Consider the following 22,158-nt stretch of genomic DNA (forward strand, 5'->3'; position numbering starts at 1 on the left):
TGTTGGTGATCTCCATTTCAAAGGAAGCCAAATGAGTTTGCGCATCTCAGGATCAACTCTAAGCAACAGAAACTAACAATCAGAAAAACAAACATATGGGGGGACTGCTTATTGAGTGTTTATTACTGGCCACATGCTTCTCTGAATATTTCACGTACATCATCTCATTCAATCTCCATGACAACAGTTCGGGGGGAATTTCTTTATCTCTATTTTAGAGATGGATTAAGTAGACACACAGACTTAAATATCTTGCCCAAGGCCAACAGGAAGAGGGAGCCAGAATCTGATCCAAGCACCGAACTTCGCACCCTCTAGTTTCCCGCCAGTATTCTGCCCCCCAAATAATGTGGACATTCAATGTGCGTCCTGAGGACAGATCAAGACCCTCGGGATACAGGCGTACCTTGGAGATATTCTGAGTTTGTTCCAGACCACCTCAATAAAGTGAATATCACAATAAAGAGAGTTACAGGAATCTTTTGGTTCCCAGCGCATACAGAAGCTATGTTTATGCTATACTGTAGACTATTAAGTGGGCAAAAGCATTGTGTCTTAAAAAATATGTACATACCTTCATTTTAAAATACGTTATTGGTTTAAAAACAAAAGCTTAACCATCATCTGAGCCCTCAGTGAGCTGTAATCTTTTTGCTGGTGGAGGGTCTTGCCTCAGCGTTGATGGCCAAAGGCTAGGGTGGCTGTGGCAATGTCTTAAAACAAGACACAATGCAGTTTGCCACATCAATTGACTCTCCCTTTCATGAACAATTTCTCGGTAGCATACAATGCTGTTGGATAATATTTTACCCACACAGAACTTCTTTCAAAATTGCATTCACTCTTCTCAAACTCTGTTGCTGCTTTATCAGCTAAGTTTATGTGATACTCTAAGTCCTTTGTCATTTCAACAACCTTCACAGCATCTTCACTGGGACTAGATTCCATTTTAAGAAACTACTTTCTCTGCTCATCCATAAGAAGCAACTCCACATCCATTCAAGTTTGATCATGAGATTTCAGCAATTCAGACTCCATTTCTAATTCCAGTTCTCTTGCTGTTTCTACCACATCTGCAATTCCTTTCTCCACTGAAGTCTTGAACCCTGCAAAGTCTTCCCTGAGGGTTCCAATCAACTTCCTCCAAACTCCTGTTAATGTTGGTATTTGAACCCATGAATCCCATAAATCATGAGTGTCCTTCATGACATCTAGAATGGTGAATCTTTTCCAGAAGGTTTTCTGTTGACTTTGCCCAGATCCATCAAGAGGGATCACTCTCTATGGCAGCAATAGCCTTAGGAAATGCATTTCGTAAACAATAAGGCTTGAGGGCTGAAGTTACTCCTTGGTCTCTGGGCTGCAGGATGGATGTTGTGTTGACAAGTGTGGAACATGAATCTGACTGCACATCTCCCGCAGAGGTCTTGGGTAACCAGATGCGTTGTCAATAAACAGTCATGTTTAGAAAGGAATCTTTTCTCCTGAGCAGTAGGTCTCAACAGTGGACATAAAATATTCAGTAAACGGTGTTAGAAGCAGACGTACTGTCATCCAAGCTTTGTTATTCCATTTACAGGCAGGAGATTCAGCATCATCCTTAAGGGCCCCAGGACGTCAGGAATGGTAAATGAGCACTGGCTTCAACACAGAGTCACCAGCGGCATTAGCCCTTAGTAAGAGTCGGCCTGTCCTTTGAAACTCTGAAGCCAGGCAATGACTTCTCTCTAGCGATGACAGTCCCAGAGGACATCTTCTTCTAATACACAGCTGTTTCATCCACTGAACATCTGTGGCTTAGTGTATCCACCTGCTTGAATTACCTGAGCTGGATCTTTGGGAGAACTTGCTGCTGCTCCTTATACTCTGAGGCCACAGAGACGGCGTCTTTCCCTACACCTCAGGGCTTCAACCTTTTCTCCGGCAGCTTCCTCACCTCTCTCAGCCTTCCCAGAACTGAAGAGCGTTAGGATCCTTCTCTGGATGTGGCTCTGCATTAAGGGGATGTGGTGGCTGGTTGGATTTTCTCTCTGGACCACTCAGACCTTCTCCACACCAGCAAGAAGGCTGTTTCACTTTATCCTTCGTGTGTTCACCGAGGCAGCCCTTCTAATTTCCTTCAAGAACTTTTCCTTTGCATTCATTCACAACTTGAGTGCACCGGGCTTACCTGTTGGCTTGTCTGGGCTTTTTGATATGCCTTTCTCACTAAGCTGAATCATTTCCAGCTTTTGATTTAGGGTGCGAGATGTGTGACTCTGCCTTTCAGTTGAACCATTAGCGGACACTGCAGGCCTACTAACCGGCCTAACGTCAGTCTTGCTGTGTCTCAGGGAAGAGAGAAGCCCAAGGGGAGGGGGAGAGAAGAGTCAGGACACACACACACACACACAGCCCACACACACAACACACACACAACACGGGTTAGGTTCACCATCTAATGTGGGCGCAGAGTGCGATGCCCCAAAACAATTACAACGGCAACATCAAAAACCACTGCTCACCGATCACCGCGGCAAATATAATAATAATGAATCTTTTAAACTACTGTGAGAATTACCAAAATGGGACACAGAGACACAAAATGAGCAAATGTGGTTGGAAAAACGGCACTGAAAGACTTGCTGGACACAGGGCTGCCAGAAACCTTCAAACTGTAAGAAGTGCCCTGCCCGTGACGCGCCATCAAGCGAAGCACAGCAAAAGCTGGTCTGCCTGTCCAGCCCGCTGAGACTCCCACCTAGAACAGGTCTGGCCTAAGTCCCCTGCCGCGGGACCCCGCACCAGAGGCCGGCAAGGCGTCCCAGCCGCCCTGCTCTGCCCCTTGAGACAGGTGGGTGCCCGCGTCCTGCCAGCAGACTGGCCCGCTCACACAACTGGAGCTCAGTGCAAGTCACTCCATGCTCTGAGTCCCCTTAAGGGATGGAATTATTCTGACACAAGGGAAATAGGTCCTACTGACACCCCTCTGGGGGTTCTGACTTGGAGTCAGTACGCACACCCGTGTCAGGCACCACACCCTCGACTCACCGTTATCAACAGGAAGATGCTCGCCAGGCCGTGTGCACGGTTTAGATCCTGAGGCTGACTGGTAAAAATATCTGAATACGCCCTGTACACCAGCATCCATTCATTTGAAATAAAAAGAAAATAGCTAAACTCATCCGGAGGTCTGGTAGACAAGCAAATAATAACAGCCAAAAGTTATCATTAGTAAGGAACACAGCATCTCTTCTTGGATACAAAGGTGTAAGATAAGAGTCTGAAGGGAAAACGTGAATGTTCACACTCCACTTATACCTGCCTTTGGGCTACAGATAGCACTGCCCTATTGTGTCAAATTCTGAGGCAAGGGGAACTTGAGCATTAAAAAAAGCAAAAGCAAAAGCGAAAAAGAACAGTCTCGTTTAGACCCCTTGCAGAGCACAGAGAACTATAAAAGGAACTGAACAGATTCTGGGAGAGAGCATTCTAAGAAACTCACTTGAGAGGCCAAAAGCAGCAATTAAAGAAAACCAGACAGTTTCCTGTCGGTTGTGTCTCTGGACCTGGCAAGAAGCACCAGGTGGCCAGCACAAGTGTTTGGAGGCGAGGCTGGGAGACAGGGCAGGCAGGTAGCAGAGGGGGCAAGCAATTGTGAGTGTCTGAAAAGGAACACCCCCTGACGCCTTCTGAAACTGAACTCTGAACCGCGCTAGAGGCTCTGAGTGGCTGAGCCAGGCGCGCCGCCTCCCAGCAGTCAGGGAGCCGGGCCAGGCTCATCGGACAAGGGGAGGCTCACTGATTGGCCATCAGATGGTTCTGACCTAAACGACCCCGGCGGCCTGTCTACAGACAAACCCACCTTGTGACTCAGTTACTGTGGGCTGAATGTTCATGACACACCCACAGGCTTGCTGGGTGGTGCTGTCTCCCCCAGCAGTCTCTCCCGCTCCTGGGGGCCCCCATTCAGACAAAAAAAAAAAAACTCTAAAATCAAATGGAGATACTACTTTTTCAGATGAAATTCAGAAAACAGGGTTACTGAGTGCTGGCTTTCCAGGCAGAACGGAGAAATATAGCCCAGGTTTTGCCTGCACAGAGTCTAGTTTATTTAAACCATAAGGTACATTTTAAATATTTTCTTTAAATATGCATAATAGATGTGAAAAGCCTTCCCACGCTGGGGGCTCGGCATCAAGCTGTGGGGAATCCATGTTCGCACAAAGTTAGTGTGAGTTTCTCCTACACACCGTGACACTCTAATGGGGCAACCAGCGATACGAGGGGAGCTGCACTGCCTCCTGGACAAGGCCAAAGCTTTGGACCCAGTGAAACCGGAGGCTCTGGACTAGACGGCTGGCTGGCTACGCTATCTGTCAACTTCTTCTGACAGCAGAAACTGACATTCCTTCCTCCCCTGCAGAATCCCCCACATTTAAAGGGGAAAAATCAAGTCTGGTGTTCCCAAACCAATACTACCTTAACTACACAAAACAGGTAACACCGCCAGCGTAACCTGCAGCCATGCCCACAGAGTCCAACAGTCAGTGCCAGCACCGCGGGCAGGCAGCGACCCCCGAACGCGGGTTTCCTCCAGCCCCCATGGTGGGAGCAAGACCAGGCCACAGAATGCAGCTGGACACTCTTCATGTGTTTTGCCCATATGAATAGTGTTTCAGAAACAGTGGCTGCTATCATCACTTTTAAATACCTGAATAGTATAATGGCTACATTTCCAACTTATTTTTACCAATACCCTAATCAGTACCCGCTGTGGTCTGAGGACAGGGCAGGAGAAGGCTTACAAAGAGACTGGGAGAACCGTGTGAGGCGACAGAATTGCTCCAGATCTGGGTTGTGGCAGCCGCTACATGAGCGTGTGATGGTCGAACTGCACCGGACTAGGCGGTAGTGAGAGTGAATTTTACTTTATGCAAATCAGCATGATTTTTGACGTGCCATCCAAAATATTTAATTAGTTTTGATTAAAGTAAACCACCCAAACTAATGGACATTTAAACTTCATTTATTTCAAAACTTAAAAAAAAAATCCAAGGCTTAAAATGCCACTTCATATTTTTAGATCAAACTCTAGAATTAAAGGATGGAGCTATTTGTTTAAAAAAAAAAAGAATGCCATCTGAACAATTAACCAAATTAATTGTTTCAAAATAAAGCGTGGATTGTAGTGAATGGTGTGATGAAATACGGAAAGAGAAAATGAAAGTGATGTTTTCGTTTACTAGACGACTTAGGATGACAAATATAATGACTTCTCCCCTAAAAATCTAGCAGTGCACCTTTGCAAAAAATCTAAAAAAGTGTAATATTATTTTCAACCAGCTAAGGAAAAGTAGAAAAGTCTGGTGATGAGTTCCATGATTTATTTTTCTTCACAAGGTACTTGAAAGGTCCTACCAGGCTGCTCACTCTGAATTTCCACCAACACTCTTATCATAAGCAAGGAGCTCTCTTAGTAGGAATCTGTGCATCTATTTTGGCATAAAATGTAGTTTTGTAACAATTTCTTTCTCAACACCATATTTACAAAACAGATGGAGTTCCAAAGAAATAATTTTAAATAAGGAATACCATTCTGGTCAGCCTTCAGCGGATTACTGCATATGTCCAGCACTCAGCAACAGTCCCCTCCACTGCCCACTGTTTATCCCATTTCCGCTGTTATTCCTCTCTCTGACTTGGGGGTCCCCACCTAAGAGGAAGGTCAAGACTGCAAGGCATTAGATGGAAGCCAGGAAGCAGGCACAGCCCAGCACTGCGACGAGCGCACCCAGCTGCACGCCTCTGCTCAGGAGTGAGCACCCAGACCCCCTGCCATTCCCTCAAGCCCCATCGTCGCCAGGCCCTCTAAGGTATCACTGCCTCTCCACTCCACCTGCCTGCATCCATCCTGCTGTTCTAGAGACCAAGGAGAGACCACCGCTGCTTCACACGGGCTCCTGCTGAGCTGCTTATTACCTGTTTAACAAAAGTGAAATGTAATTCCGCCATTCATGTGACAAAAACATCTGGGCACTATCTGCTGCTTTATGAGATTTGGTATTAAAGTAAAAGATCTCTTTAGTCTATTAGGCTGCCGTGTCTTTAGGAAAACGCCACGCTAAATTTCTAAAAGCTGGATCCTTCAAGACGCCAACTGAAAGGCAGTAGATACTGAGTAATTACCTGTTTAAATATAGCATACCCCTGCCCTCCAATCCAGGCTTGAGCAACTTTCAACACTACTTCCATAGTCTTAAAGGGTATTAAGAAAATGCACATTGAAAGTGGAGGCAAGAAAAAGGAGTCAATTGGGGAGACAGAGGACAATAAATAAGACAAGACTGGGAAATTCCAACCAGCCATTTTAGAAATTAAAAGAACTTAGAAAAAACATATACTTCCTTGCCATTTCTCCATTCATTCAGGAAGCAATATACTGAACCCCTAACTTCCTCACAATGTATGTCTAGGGATACACCTGAGAACAAGGGAACGGCTGCCCTCAACAGAAAGAAGAAAAATGATGAAGATACCTGGGTAAGTTTCAAAATTCCATTGATTTCTGAGTAATTAATCAGTTCCCCATGTGCTTCTAGAATCTTCAAGGAAAAAAGGTATCTACCAACAAGTTCTCAATTCCACATATCAGAAATGTTGGCAAACCATCCTTCCTAGTCTCCCATGAATGTAAAATTAAAACAGATGCTGCTATAATTAAATAAGTTACACTGTGAACCCCACTGCAGACACCAATAAAATGTGAATTTATTTTTTTTTTTGAAGTGCAAACACAGGCCCTCCAAAAAAAATTGAGGCAGAGGCGTTAAGATGAGCTTGCACCTTCTCTGGAATTTCCACCTCAGACTTCATTACCACCACAAAGCAAAATCACCACAAGTTATCTAGTAACCAATAAAAACAGATATGACCCGTAACTCTGTCAATGGGACTGATTCCCACGCATGGCTGAGAGCAACTCCCACGGCAACATAAGTGGCAGAGTAAAAGAAAATACAAGTCACCAAGAGCTAGGTACGTGTGCAGCGATAGCCTGCTCTGCTTTCCTTAGTTCAACTCTAAACACCTCCTGCAGATGGTCCATGAACTTGACCTTTAAGCCCTTCAGCCCTGCCCTTTCTCAGAGGTGAACTGGGCAAAAGATGACAAAGCGAAAAGCAGTTTCACAACTGCCTGTTACATGGAATTGCAAGGTGCTGTATTTCACCAGATAAGTACAGAAGCTGATAGCGCCGTCGGACACTTGCACGCTCCTCAGAAGATTCCTGTAGGTCCAGCTAAGTTTCAAACACCCCGAGTGCCAATCCTCTTCACGGGGGCCCGTCCTACCTTCCTTGCCACAGGAAGGGTGGGTGCAGGCCCATCACGGTGCTTTGGTGCTCGCTGTCCCCGTGACCTCTCGGTTTTCAGAAAGCAACCTTTTCGTATTTGCTCCAAACTTGAGCAGAAAGAGCTGGTCCTGCCTAAAGGCTCTGATCTGATCAGCTCATGGATCATTTATTTTTTTTCACTTCATGTCTCCAAAAATACGTTTACATTGCAGACCAAAACATAATGTAAGATGAAACCACCACAAACTCAGGAGTTCCTAGCATTACTCCTGGAATTTAAGAGGCACCAAATGCTGACTTCCTTCTGCCAAATAACACCAGGCAAAAAGATATCAAAACAGCAAACCGCCCAAAAGAACTTCCACAGAACTGGAGGCCTGCCTGCTGCAGCAAGCAAAAGATTAAAACCCTGCAGGACTGTAATCTCCCAGAGCTTCTGACCCTAAGAAAGCTGAAAGGTGCCTGGACCTTCAGAAACCTACTCCATTTCTCTTAAGTTGACCAGGGATTTGTGCACCCTCTGAGTCTCACCGTTGGCAAGAGGCAACTTACAGACCCATCGGGAAAAAAACCCTACTGAAGAATCTCTGTTAGCTTGCCTTCGATTCTTAAGAAAATGTTTTCACATGATCACCAACTGTCTTTAACATACAATGGAGACCGGGCAAGGGGTCTGTTCCACCAGCCAAGGCTGCCCGCTGGCAGAGGGTGCCTGCCGGACAGGTACCGGGCCATCGCTGCAGGCGAGCCCTGCAGAGGTGACAGCCCCGAGTCCCGGGGGACTGAGCACAGCTCCCCTTGCACCCCTCTCCATCCTCCCCAAACGCCATACGCACCGGTCCCCGCTCTGCCGCCCGCAGCGCCGCCGGCGCAGCCCCGGTTCCCGGGAGCTGGGGGCTCCCCCTCCAGCCTCCCAGTCCTGCCGCCCGGGGAAGGACCCCCCCACCTCGGATGGCGGGGGGCGGGCGACGCGCGCCCCTCTCCCACCTACCTTGATGATGCTGCTCCGGCGGGGCAGGCCGCCTGGCTTGCTGTCCCTGGGGAGCGGGCAGGCGGCCGGGCCGGGGGCCGCGGCGAGCGCGGGGCCGACCCGGGCTTCGCCCCCGGGCGCGCCGAGGCTGCAGTCTCCGTTGGAGACCCCGGCGCTGTCACAGCGCGCCCGCCCGGGCCCGGGCCGCCCGCCGCCGCCGCCCTCCCCGGCCCCGGCCCGCAGGGCGCCCTTGGCCGCCAGGACCGGGCCCGGGGAGGAGGGCAGGGCCCCGCCGGCGGCCCCCCGGCCGCGCTCCGCCATGGGCGCCCCGCGACCCGCCAGCACAAAGCCGCGTCCCCGCGTCCCCGCGTCCCCGCCGCCCGGGCCGCGCGGCCCCTCCTCCGCCGCTCCGCCCGCCGCCGCCTCGGCCGCTTCTTCCGCTTCTTCTTTTTTTTTTTTTTTAATTTCGATGTGCTGTCGGCTTCGGGCTCGCCTTGCGCGCGGTCAGAGCCGCGGCGGCGGGACTATCGGAAGGTTCCTGCAGGGGGAGAAGAGAGACGCGGTCAGGCGGCCCGGGGCCCGGGGACACGCCCGGCACACGCGCCGCGGGCAGCGCGCGGCCCGGGGCGACGGGGGAAGGGGCACTGTCCGGGGACGGGGCGCCCTCCCGGGGACGGGGCGCTCTCCGGGGACTGGGCACCATCCAGGGGACGGGGCACCCACCGCGGGGGACCCGGGGGACCGGGCGCCCTCCATGGGACGGGGCACCCACCGCGGGGGGGCACCCACCGCGCGGGATCCACCCGGAGAACGGGGCGCCCTCCAGGGGACGGGGCACCCATCGCGAGGGACACCGGGCACCCACCGCGCGGGACCCACCGCGGGGAACCGGGCGCCCACCCCGGGGACGAGGCGCCCTCCTGGGGGGACGGGGCACCCGGAGCCGGCGCTGCACCCGGTACAGAAACACGACCGGCACACGCGCCGCCGCGGGCGCCAAAAACGCCGCGCGGCCCGGGGGGAAGGGGCGCCCCCCTCGGGCTCGGGGCAGCGGCGGGCGCCCCGACGCGCCCCGGCCACGCGGAGGCTCCTCCCGAGGCCCCCGCGGCCCCGGGCGGGCGGGGGTGTCTCCCCCGACCCCAACCCCACCGGAGGCTGGCGCGCGCCGGGCCCGCCGGGTACCCCCGGGGTCAGCGCAGGGCGGGCAGGGCGCCCGGGACCAGCCCGCCCCCCCGCCTCCTCGGGGCTCCGCGCCGCCCCCTTTGGGCCGCGGGGACCCTCCCCTCCCCGGACGCACCGCGGCCGCCCGGCTCCTGCTCCAGGTCGCCGCCGTCGCGGCCGCTCCCGCCGGGCCGGCTCATCGGGCCGCGGGGACCTCGCTGCCCAGCAGACGGCGACGGTGGGCGGCTGAGGGTCGACGAAGGCCCCCGGCCCCTCCGGAGCTCTGGCAACCGCCCGTCAGCCGCCGGCGCCCCGAGGGGCCACGAGCGCGCAGGCCACGGGCCTTCTCCTCGGGGCCCCCCCGCGGGCCAGACCCGCTGCGCGTGCAGAAACCAGCTAGGTTCTCCTGAACCGGGCATCTGTGAGCGGGGTCAACACGTGGCAAGGACGCTGGGGCCGGCGGAGGGGACAGCGAGAGGCGAGAAGCCGGGGACGCGGGCAGAGCCCGGCCCGGGCCCCCAGGGGTTCGTCACATCGTCCGCCCCCAAGCGCCCTCCCTGAGCCGGCCGCCAGGGATGCCCGCTGGTCCGCAGCCCGCGCCCGGGGTCAGCCTCCGCTTTGGGAGAAGAACCGTACTTGGATCGCTAAGCAGGCCCCTCCGGTTCTTCCTTCCTCCTCCCTCCTCCAGTATTTCAGGTCGAGTCAGCAGCGTGAACACCCCAATCTTGTCACTTTTGTCGCCCCCCCGCTGCGCGCCAACATTCCCCCACACCCCTGCTGTCCACCCTTGGAGCCAAACACGGCCCACATCCCTAGCTCGGCGCCCCCCTCTCCACCCCAGACGCCCTGCCCGCATCTTCCAGCCCTCTCCCGGCTTCTCCAGCGCGTGTGTTTCCTTTTCCGGGAATGCGCTTCCCGCAGGGCGCGAAGGAGAAACTGACCGTCCGCTGGGGGGTGAACTTAAAGACCTTGCTTTCATTAGCATGGTGTAGCCAACTGCCAAGGAGCCTCTGAGGAGGAAAGCAGCTTTCCATACATACACATCCCCACTTCCCTGCCTCTGAAGCAACTTCAGATACCTGTTATTTTTGGGGGGTGTTTGGGTTCTGATCTGGATTCCTGTTTTCGTAACCTATCAGACAGACTTTTATCCCTCTCTTGCAAATCTGGGCCTACGTGTGAACATCTAATGTCACATCAATGAACAACAGTGTTTGAATATTTTATTCAGTCCTATCCCTTTTCTTTCTTTCTGCCCTTTTTTCTAGTTTGGTTCCATTTTTTTTTTTTTCCCCTTGTGATATGTTTGCAGGAAAATATATTCAAATAATTCAAATCAGGTTCTGAAGCTGTCTTATCAAATGTGTAGTCATAATAGCCTGTGAGTATGCTGTGGGGAGGAAAGGAAGAATGCTAGGCCTTTATCCTTAAAGTTTTCTAATTTTGATATTTTGAGTAAACACCTGAAGATATTTCCAACCTTTTCCTGCATTTATCAATCACCAGTAATGTGCTATGAGAGTCATATCTTTGCAACTCATACCACGAGTTTCCTATGGTGAGGGGGGCCATATAGACTGAAATCTACAGGGTGCTGTTTCTAAAACCTGATTCTCCTAATGCTTCCAAAATGAAGACCTATCCATCTCACTCTGGACTCCCAACAGGTCAAACCAGGGAGACGTCATTGAAATACACTTGGCATTTAAATTAAAACGTTTCCCAAAGCATCTTGGCAGACCTGTGCCGAATGATGCCAGAAGCCCAGGGCCTGTGCCAGGTTCTTTTCTATCCCCCAAGCGCCGTCTTCCGCGAGCCGCTGGTCACACGCCTGCAGGTGTCGGAGGCGTGTTCCTGCGTCGCACACACAGCCAGGCTGGAGGCACATTCTTCGCAGGTGGTCACGGGAAGCGGCGAGTTCCCATCACACGCACCGTGCTCAGCCCCCAGCAGGCTTTTTTTAATAGCTAAACTCTGATTTTTTTTTCATCCCCAGCAGCACAGGAAGCAGTTGTTCCTCCTCCTTTCTGCTTGTTTCTCCACAGTTACTAAGTGATTACTTTCCACTTCTCCTATTCCATGAGCAGTGTTATTGAAAAAGAATTGTAAATATTTTGCCAAAATTCTCGCTGAGTGCTTTTATGGCATTGTAAAATTCATAGAAGTTCAAATTAGAAAAGGAGCCAAGATGTCATAGTCATCTCTCAGCAAATACTGTCTAATGGTCCCTTCCGATGACTCTTCAGAGTTGGGCAATAAGAGAGAGGCAAGACATCAGTAAAATGCTCATTCTGAATATGGTGTTTATGACAATTTGTTGTCTCTATATACCAATGGTAAGATGCTGATGAATCGTTCATAATGTTTAAAGTAAATATATACCTCTAAAAATCTCGTGGTTTGGGGGTTTGTTTTTTTTTTTTTTTTTGTCATGCCATCAATTCATCTAAGTTTTCTTCAGATTTCAGTCTGCTTGGGCTTTTAATCATTGTTGTCACCCTTAACGGCGCGACATTCCATTTGTTTGTGTCTTAAATCCGATGCCTCAAACATGGGCTCTGCAGGCTCCCTGGTCGGTAAGAGCCTTCCTGCGGCCTCCCAAAATAACACTGACGCTGGTTGCTGACTTCTTGCCGTCACTGATACCCTTGTAGGATATGAATTCGTATCTAGTTTCCAGTTTGCAGCCTCTAACGTTACGACTCTAAATTTTTCTGACTCACTGAACACTTGGCCTTCAGATTATTTTTCCCTCAATGTGTGATGATAATTTCCATTTCTCAAACCTCTATCCCATTTTATTTCTGTATTTCTTTCAAGATGCAGTACAATTCTGAGCCTTCATATTTGACTGCTCCCCATATGTTTAATGTGAGCCTTAACCACAGCAGCAAGTAGAAGACCAAAATGCTTTAAGGAAATACCAGATTAAATCAGTGTACTGGTCCACACTGGCTACCTATTTGCTTCCTAAATTAATCCTAGATGTTGATTTGAATCTGTTATGGTCCTAAGGGTTGGGATTATGTGTATTTTATCATGCTTCTCAGCAAGAAATATGTAGCAACTGCCTTTCTTCCTCAGCACCCATGCGGCAAGTTAGACCTGCCAACAACTTTCATTTTCATATTCTCCCTCTCCTCTTACACTGAAGATCCCTCACCCATTTTGCTTGGATCCACCCTACATACGTATATAGCTGCCAAGAAGTTAGGCACTCAGGGAATTACATCACGATTTCCAGCCTCTGAGGAGCCACTGCGTGAATTCATCAAGTGGTTTTCGGTGCCTATTGAGTTAGGTGGCACTTTGAGGGAATCTATTAATTACCGGAGATTCAGTAAGATTATTTTCTTAGCAAAAGTAACAGTATGATTTGCTCTAAAAGTTACTGTCACTTGGTGCACTGCTTTTGTAAACGTTCATATGTGTGATTGTATTTCTGCTGTTATTTTATTGCAGGAATCATTGCAAGCTCAAGTGCTTGTAGGAGCCAGGTAGATAATAAAGCTGGAAGGATTTGTTTCCTAATAGCACCATAATTTATAGTTTTCAGCAGTGACATATTTGCATGTCAAATACAGAGGAATCCTGACTCATCTTTGGTTGTCCAGTTTGTAAAAGTGCCTTGGTTTTAGGAAATATTTCACTTCCCTCCTAACTCAAGGAAAGATGGTGTGGATGACCAGGTGAGAGGCAGCATTATGGAGCCATGGGGACTCAGATACCCTGGTGAGGAGTCTTATTGCTGCCAAGAGGAAATCGTGGCTCAGTGCTACTCAGATCATCTAATCTTTTCAGAGAAACCATGAATCTAGAATAGAAAACTTGATATTGGGTTAGTGCCTTCTCTTAAGGACACCCACAAAACAAGGTCTCACGTAAGGTCTACGCAGAGGCTTATGTTTTCCTGCCCAGCTGCTAACTGCATGATAAGCAAAGTTTAACAAACGCCTCCCAGATTTGGTGTGTGTTTAGGTCTTGTAGATCTGAGTTCTAAGAACAGATTGTTTTCAGGAGTGGAGGAAGTCTGATGACCACATCATTTGCTGCATCCCAGTGTGGGATGGATGGCTCCCAACCTCTTCCCTTGGCATTCCCACTCACACAGTCCAGCCCCAGAACTAGTTCATCTCTGAAAGCTGAAACTCAGAAACACATCATCTCTGGGACTTCACTGGTGGTCCAGTGGTTAAGAATCTGCTTTCCAATGCAGGGATTGGATGCAGGTTTGATCCCTGGTCAAGGAACTAGACCAGGGCAGCTAAGCCTAAATGCCGACTATTTAGTCCGCTCGGTCTAGAGCCTGTGCCCCACAACTAGAGAAGCCCCTGTGCTACAACAAAGACCCCGTGCAGCCAAAAGAGAAAACAACCCATTTCTAACCAACAACTCTGCCCTTCCTTCCCCCAGACGCACCACCTGCCAGCCTCAGCAAGACCTGTATTCCCCAACCCGTCCCTCTCAAGTTCATCAGCACTCCTGTCTTTACCTCCTGACCAAGACTTTGAACCCAGTTCTCACCAGCAGCCCAGGCCATTCTACGCTTTGCATGAATCCAACCATGACTTTCCTTCTGCTTACCCCAGGCTGTCACCCTGCTGGAGGGGAAAAAAACCCCTAGCTCTGCCGACTGGACAGGTGTATACTTCCTGGGTTCAGTGGGCCTTTGGTGCTGTGAAAGCGGCACGTTCCTCTCTGCTAACCGCCTCCAATTTCCATTCTCCAAACTGCTCCTCTCCAAATCCCACTCACCCACTGCCCCTCCATCTCAGCAGGAGTCCTACAGTCCGATTTCACAGAGACAATAGGACACGTCAGGAAATAAACTGCTTTAACTTTTCCTCCACCCGGTTTATCCTTACCTAACCCACCACCCCATGTCTTAAGCTAACCTCACGTCACATCAGAAATGATCTATGAATGTCTTGTATCATTATTGGACTCTTCTGATATGACTTTTTTTTTTTTTTTTGCAGGGGTGGCAGGGTACTAAAGGGTTTGGTAACCTTCCTTTGGGTGGAAGCTGGAGTGGGGTCTTCCCTGGGGCAGTGGCCAGTCTCAGTGTCCATCAGGTAAGGACAAGAATCAAAGTTTAGGAAGGCAGCCTTAGACCAAAGAGAGAGGAAATGCTTCCGGCCTTCTGGTCCACCTGCTCTTAGGTCTGGAGTCTCCAGTTTCCCTGGGTGTCCCAGGGCAGCGACCAGGAGCCAGGAAGGGAAGAGCTGCCTTCCTCAGAAACGCCCTAAGGCCAGAAATGCCGGCTCTAAAGAGAGGGATCTTCCTTGGCTCTTTGTGGTGGGTTCCCCCCACCTGCCAGTGAGGAGGGCTTAGGTATCATACCTCCTCCCAGCTCACCATCCTGGATACAGGAACAGATGGTCAGTTAAAGAAAGAGGCGCGGCTTCCGCCACCCCCACCCCAGTGTGATGGCCGCAGCACCAGTAAGGAGAGTCCGGGAGGAAAGGGGAAACCCCAAGGCAGAGGCGCGGCTTCTCTCTTTTCCAAACCTGGCGGCCTGGGGCTGCTGTCCTGTCTCTCCAGCCTTGTTCGGTCCGTGTCCTCATCCACTTCTCTCTCCGCTAGCTGCTTTCCTTCTGTATTTAAATACCAATGCCTTCCCCCCAAGTTTTCAGTTACCAGTCTGTGTAATTGACTTCCTTTCTCTTCTAGGGACACTGCCCTTCCAAAGGTCAAAACTGACATCCTAATTAACCAACCCAATGGCTACTTTTTAAATCTCCAGCTTTCTTGACCTTTGTGAAACAGTTGATGGTGCTGACTCTCCTCTCTTTCCCTGCTGAGATGCTGGGCCTGACTGGCCCGGGAATGTCACGCTCGACATGCCTTAGCTTTAGGCCCCTGAAAGTCGCACTGCACACACCTGTTCTCCCGTGCTGCGAGCTTCTTTCTACAGCATCCCACTTCCACAGCAGCCTGCCTGAGTAACTCAGAACGGGCCTCAAGTCCTCGCATCCCCCGGCCCACTTAACTGTTAAGGAAGAGTTAAACATGTAAATCAATCCAGAAAGGTCTCTCAAACCATTTCCACCAGTGTGGCTGGTTTACGGTCTCATCACACTTGGCTTGGACTGTTGCAGCAGCCTCCTAATCCTGCCCGACTCTAGTCCCTCCCAGCTTCAATCCAGTTCTCAAACTACCATCAGAATTGTCCCTGGAGGGATCACTTCTCAACCTGAAAGTCTTCAGCAGGTTCCAATTCAAGACAAACTTCATTCTCTTTAGGCACCCACGACCCATATTAACCTTGCCCCTGGCTTCCATTCTGGAATCGCATCCTAACCAGATTTGCCTCCTCCAAACTAGTCACACTGACTACTTCCCCGAAAAGCTGTGCAGCCTCACCCTCTGTTGCTCATGGTATTTGCTAGGTTTGGAATTCCTGTTTCCCTCCCTCCACTGGAAGACTTAAAGGCATCCTTCAAGAAACACAAATGTGTCCTCCTATGCTCGGATGTTCCCGACTCCAGAAGTCATAGTATGTTGCTCATCTTGGCTCTTAAAGCACTCAGCACAGTATAGGATTCACCTTTAGGCTTTTTGCACCACCCTAAAACCTGAACATAAATAGCTTCTCAATAAATTTGTTGCTTTTAATACACCTTTTTTTAAAATTCACCTTTGTCCTTCATATCTTTATAAAATCTTTTCTTTCTTCATAGGGCCTCTTTTTTATTAAATTTTTTTTTAATGTGGACCATTTTTAAAGTCTTTATTAAATTTGTTACAGTATTGCTTCTGTTGTTTGTGTTTTGGTTTTTTTGGCCACAGGCCATGTGGGAATCTCATCTTCCCAACCAGGGATTGAACCCTCACCCTCTGCTTTGGACGGCAAAGCCTTAATTAACCACTGGCCTGCCAGGGACGTCCCTTGAGGTCTCTTTCCTTGGATCTGCTGAGTATGTTATTCTCTGCCTTCTGACTTTTAGTCTTGTTTTTCCATATTATCTGTTACAAATAAAGGCGTCCACGAAGCTTTGATCTGTTAAACATGTGTATACTTCAAGGAAAGGACTGTACTTGATGCTATCGGGGGAGGCAGCTGAGAGTTTGGGGTCAGACGGAGGTTTATTTCCCTTATGCGTGTGTTACAGCTCCAATTTAAAAAGCAGTTTCAAAGAATCAATTAAAGGAGTCCTTCCAGCCCTGCCATGGGTCAGTAAAAATCCTGACCTAGCCCTGAGAGGTGCGACGCAGCAAAACCTGACAAGATGGAAAACATGAGCCCTCCAGCCTGGCACACTGCCCAACTCCTTTCTTAGTGAGTTAGAAAGTCCCACCGTTGGCAGTCACAACCCAGGAGAGAAGACGGAGGTCTCCAGAAGGCTGCTGTGAAGATGTATAAATAGGCTGGCAAAAGAAGGAAGACTCCCTGAACAGCATCCCCTCTCACACACGTAAGCAAAAAGTTAGCCAGGTGCCACCTTGGCCTTTTCTGCAGAGACACGTGGACACGACATGAGAGAGCAAAGAGTAAATCCTGTTACCCAGGAGGCGGCCGACAGGGCTCAGGACACACAACACCGCCCCCAAAACTCAGAAAACAGACAAGGAATCTGGGGCAAGTGCGAAGAGACTGAGAGCCACGCACGCCGTTTTGTGATCTGCCTGGGTGCACAGTAACACCTCAGAGGGGGCTTGGGGTGGGAGCAAGACTTGAGTGAACTGAGGCTGCAAGGAAGCGACAGACGGGCTTGTTGAACAGGGTTCAGAAGATCATTCTGGGGAAGCCAGGGCCCAAACTCAGACCCATCCAAGTCCCTCGCCTTGACTCCAGCTGCTGTGCAAATGCTTCTTGCCTTATCAAACCTTTGTTAAGACCTTAAAGGAAGGGAGCCTTAAATGATCTTTCATGTCATGTGATCATATAAACAGAGGACCTTGAGCTCAACGGGGACTAGCACAAGAGCAAGAGGAAGTGGGTACATCAGGGCCACGGGGAGCTCAGGCCCACGGAGAGGAAGTCCTGCTGTGCCACGAGGCCCAGGTCCTGCTCAGCGGAGGGCTCTGGGATTTCCTTTGCACAAGGACCTTAAGAACAGGGTAGGCAATTATCTATCAGGATGGTATGAACCGCTCTAGCCTGAAGGCAAAAGGTCTTATGAATGACTCCTTTGACCTGCTGACTCTGGGTGTTTAGTCACAGATTTTTTTTTTTAACTTTTTTTAAAAGTCAAATTAGATGTTGGGTGTTTTGTTTCTTTGGCTGTTTTTTGTTTGTTTGTTTTTTTCCGTTCGTGGTTGTCTTCATTTTAGTGGAATTACTATGGCATGTAATGTCATGTGTGAGCCCTCTTTCCCAAGCTACATATTTCTGACTAGAGAAGTGATTTTTCTATCATTTGCTCTCTTGAGATGGAACGCCTTTGCACTCATGTATTCCCATAGTCTGAGTTCAATTGTTGCACTGAATTTGTCCACTTTTCCTACTGTTTAAATTAGGTTCCCTGGTTTGTCTTTATCCCAGGACATTCTCTTCTCTGGGTAGTCTCCATTTAGTTAATTATAAAATGGTTCTTTCCCTGACATAGTAACTTCTTTGATGCTGAGGTCTTGATGTGTATGTAACAGGGGAAATTAAAGTGCCTAGTAGAGTACAATGTCAATGCAATTAGATAGAGTATGTGGAATAATTTGAAATTGCCTTCAATCTCCAGGTCCGATTATGGGCACCTTGGGTTTTTAACTCTAGGTTGTATCCAAAATAAAACATGTTATCACCATATTCTCCAGTGTCAAACTCAGGCTTATTGCCTCCATAAACACTTTGTACACTGATCCATCATCTCTGTGTTCTTTAATTCATCCATTCTCCCTGCAAAGACCAAATTAATCTACACTGACATTTCAGCCATAAAAATGAGCCCCACCATCTCTGCTCTGCCTCCTTTTTCCTTTTAAACACACAGCTTAAATCTTAAGTCTTTTATAAGCCCCTTTCTCCACCATGGTGTATAAACATTTCGTTCCAACAGTCTACTGTTCTCACTCTTACTTGTAGGGAAATTCAAACCTTCTGTCTAGGGCAGGGTGTTAGGAAGCAGTCTGGTGAGTGACTCAGCTCCAGGCCGGAGATGCTTTGGCCGGGAGCTCCAGTCTGAACCCTAGCCATTTGGTCACTGCTTGTCGTAAGACAAATCCTTTAAACCGTAGGGATTTCATTATCCTCTTTGGTCATACAGGGAAGAAAACGGCTGCCCTGCCTCCGAACCTGCCCCCTGGGATGGGTGCAGACCAACACTGACAAGTTAAAGGAGGCCAGGAATGCTGATCAAAAAGTAGCAATTTGAGCTCACAAGCCATTTCCCCCAAAGGTCAATTAGACCCACAAGATTTCTCCAGCACACACAGGAAGTCTCAGCCTCATCTATATTTAATGTACTTCCCTTCTCACTGGTCCCCATAAAGGTGAGTTTGGGGTGTGAAAACCATTTACCAGTAAAAGTTTCCATGCCGCTACATTTCAGAGCCCCAGTCAATGGCCTCCTTTATTTTCACTTTGAATGTAATAAGTGTCTGCTCAATCACAAAACATGGATATTTGTTGAAACATACACACTCCATCCCCTTAACGACGTTGGCAACTGACTTCAACCTACATTATGTTGGCCTGGGGATTCCGAGACTACCCACTAACCCGCTGGTCAGCTCGCTGTGTGCTGTAAAACTCTTTAGTCTTTCCAGCGCGTCTCACAAGCTAATGATTCTTAAGAGAAAGAAACATAAAACCACGAGAGGACAGAAATCGTGTCCTTCTAAATTACAATCTGGTCAAGAGAAAACAGAGAGGCTAGCCCAGCGACCAGTGACTGTACTGGGGAAAACCATTTATCCATCCGGAAAGGTGGATGAGGAACGTGGCTACCAGGTTGGAAATGGGATTATTCCAATGCACCAAAATGAAAGAAAGCGTTAGTGGAATTGGAGGGTTCCTGGTGGGGCTGGCTCAAGAGCCCTGCTTGATTCTGGCCTGAGTAGAGGGCAGGGATGGGACACGTATGGGTTAGTGTCCCTGGGCAAATGCACATCGTTTCAGGCCTCAGGGCAGGCCATGTGGGCATCTTGAGATGAGCAGGACATCTGAAAAGCAGCCTCTCAACCCTAATACAGGCCTAAACATATGTCCTTCGGGGGTGAGTAAATAGGTCCTGGGGTGGACCTGCTTGGAGATTCAAGTTTTATGGATTTGTTTCATCAAGACTCTGTCTCCAGGATCTGGAGGTAGGACTTCTGTGAGCAGGGTTCATTGGAAGGACTGATGCTGAAGCTGAAACTCCAATACTTTGGCCACGTCCTGTGAAGAACTGACTCATTGGAAAAGACCCTGATGCTGGGAAAGACTGAAGGCAGGAGGAGAAGGGGATGACAGAGGATGAGATGGGTGGATGGCCTCACCAACTCGATGGACATGAGTTTGGGTGGACTCTGGGAGTTGGTGATGGACAGGGAGGCCTGGCGTGCTGCAGTCCATGGGGTTGCAAAGAGTCAGACACAAATGAGCAACTGAACTGAGCTGAACCAAACTCCAGCCCTCACCATCACAGACATGCTGATACAGAGCTTCTATCATCCCCTCTTCCCTGGTGCATCAGACGGTACAGATCTGCCTGCAGTGCCGGAGGCCCAAGTTCCATCCCTGGGTTGGGAAGACTCCCTGGAGAAGGGAATGCTACCAGTCTACCCGCTCCAGTCTCCTTGCCTGGAGAATCCCATGGACAGAGGAGCCTGGCGGGCTGCAGTGCTTGTGGTCACAGAGAGTCAGGTATGACTGATGGACAGAGGAGCCTGGCGGGCTGCAGTCCTTGTGGTCACAGAGTCGGGTGTGACTGGGCAGCTAACAGGTTATACAGCTTCCCGGGTGGTGCTGGTGGTAAAGAACCGCCTGCCAGTGCTGGAGGCATAAGAGACTCAGGTTCAATCCCTGGCTCAGGAAGACCCTGGAGAGGGCATGGCCACCCACTCCGGTATTCTTTTCTGGAGAATTTCACTGGACAGAGGAGCCTGGTGGGCTACAGCCCATAGGGTCTCATAGGGCTGTAGCCCTCACACGACTGAAGCTACTTAGCAGTCAAGCAGGGAAAGAAGGCTGACAGGTGAAGCAACTGCCTCAGGCCCATAGATTAGAGACAAGCCCATCTCCAGTTAAGAGTTTCAGGAATGCTCCGGTGGGCTTTAACCCCATCCTGCCCAGAGGCGGTTCTGACTCCCAGGATACGTGGGAAACGCGTTGCCTCCATCGTTCCTCACGAGGATGGCCGTGCTGGAAGGGAAGCGGATCTGGGCCCCCTCAGACGGTGTGCACAGCTGAGGCAGAAAGCGTAGAGCAGAAGAGGGAGCAAGCCCTGCCCGTTCTGTGTGAGAGGCGGGGAGGCCGGGGGTCCCGGCCGCGGGAAGGGGCGAGGCGAGGGGCCCAGCTTACTTCGGCTCCTGCTGCGACTCGAGGCAGAAGTCCTGCTGAGGCCTGAGCCGAGCCTCATCGGTGGGACAGCTGACCGCAAGCTCCTCCAGCGCCTCTGAAGCAACGAAACAACGCTCGCCTTACGTGAAGGCGGCAAGAGGACTTTCAGCAGGGATTTCACCCTGCCGGGGGGCAGGAGCTAACCACAGGGCTTTCCCAGAGCTGCCGGCTCGAGGTGACGTGAAGTGAAAGGCACTCGCTCGTGTGCGAGTCTTTGCGACCCCATGGACTATACAGTCTGTGGAATTCTCCAGGCCAGAAGACTTGAGTGGGTAGCCTTTCCCTTCCCCAGGGGATCTTCCCAACCCAGGGATCGAACTCAGGTCTCCCACACTGCAGGTGGACTCTTTACCAGCTGAGCCACCAGGGAAGCCCTGGAAGAGGCTCTCATATAAATGATGGAATGGCTTATCTAGGAAATCCAACAAATCATCTGCAAGCAGCTGGTAAGAAAAATGAGTTCCGTAAAGTCTCAGGATACAAGGAACAAGCAGGACCAGCCACATAATTTGTAGCAGCCCATTGCAAAATGGAAACACAAGACCTTTTGCTCAGAAGTTACTAAGAGTTTCAGAACAGTAGCAGCACAGCATTAAGCTGAGCACAGGGTCCCCGAGAGTAGGACCCTGTAATACTGCATGCGTTGGAATGACCTTGAAGCCAGTCCTTGACTAAAGCAAAGCTGGCCAAGCACAAGGACAAACTCAGAGAAATTGCAGATTTCAGGACTAAAAAAATATAACAGTGTGTGGATAAAGAGAAACTATAGCTGAGAAATGGAAGGAATAAAGTAGAGCTAACAGACATAGGGCAAGTATTGAATCATGGGGCAAGGGATCATAAAGATTCTTTCTAGTCATACAATTTAATCATATACTGAGACAGAAAAATGAACTTAGTTAATGCAGAAAACAATAGAGTGAAATTTATGAAACCATATTCTCACACCACAACGTAACAATACAATTATAATTAAGTAGGAAAAATAAAATTTTGCAGAAACAAATCACACGGGAATTAAAATGTTAAATCCTGTATTAAATTACATAGAGGAAAGCTACAGCAGCAAAAGTATTTTTTAACACAGCAACCATATAAGTGCAACAAATACTTCCAATTAATAAGATGCTGACAAATGTCGTCAGAAAATGTATCTCCTTAAATATATATTAACAATAAAATGAGGGTAGAAACACCACGAATTAATTCTGTAC

The 22,158-nt window shown here is 49.6% G+C and overlaps 1 protein-coding gene across 4 annotated transcripts in view; it reads right to left on the reverse strand.

The window, feature by feature from the left end:
• PLCL2 (phospholipase C like 2) overlaps nt 1-9,755 on the reverse strand; it is a 212,830-nt gene extending 203,075 nt beyond the window's left edge. The window contains exons 1-2 of one of the 4 annotated variants that reach the window (XM_070377084.1): nt 9,602-9,755; nt 8,326-8,842 (exon numbers count right to left, since the gene is read on the reverse strand). In XM_070377084.1, the coding sequence (XP_070233185.1) occupies nt 8,326-8,625 (300 nt within the window). In that variant the 5' untranslated portion in view covers nt 8,626-8,842; nt 9,602-9,755. Of the gene's footprint in view, nt 1-8,325; nt 8,843-9,093; nt 9,414-9,601 lie in introns of those variants that run through there. The other 3 variants (XM_070377066.1, XM_070377076.1, XM_070377060.1) reach the window with 3 other exon arrangements.
• Between the last annotated feature and the right edge of the window lie 12,403 nt (nt 9,756-22,158).

Source organism: Bos mutus, chromosome 1 (assembly GCF_027580195.1).
Source record: "Bos mutus isolate GX-2022 chromosome 1, NWIPB_WYAK_1.1, whole genome shotgun sequence".
Classification (NCBI taxonomy): Eukaryota; Metazoa; Chordata; class Mammalia; order Artiodactyla; family Bovidae; genus Bos; species Bos mutus.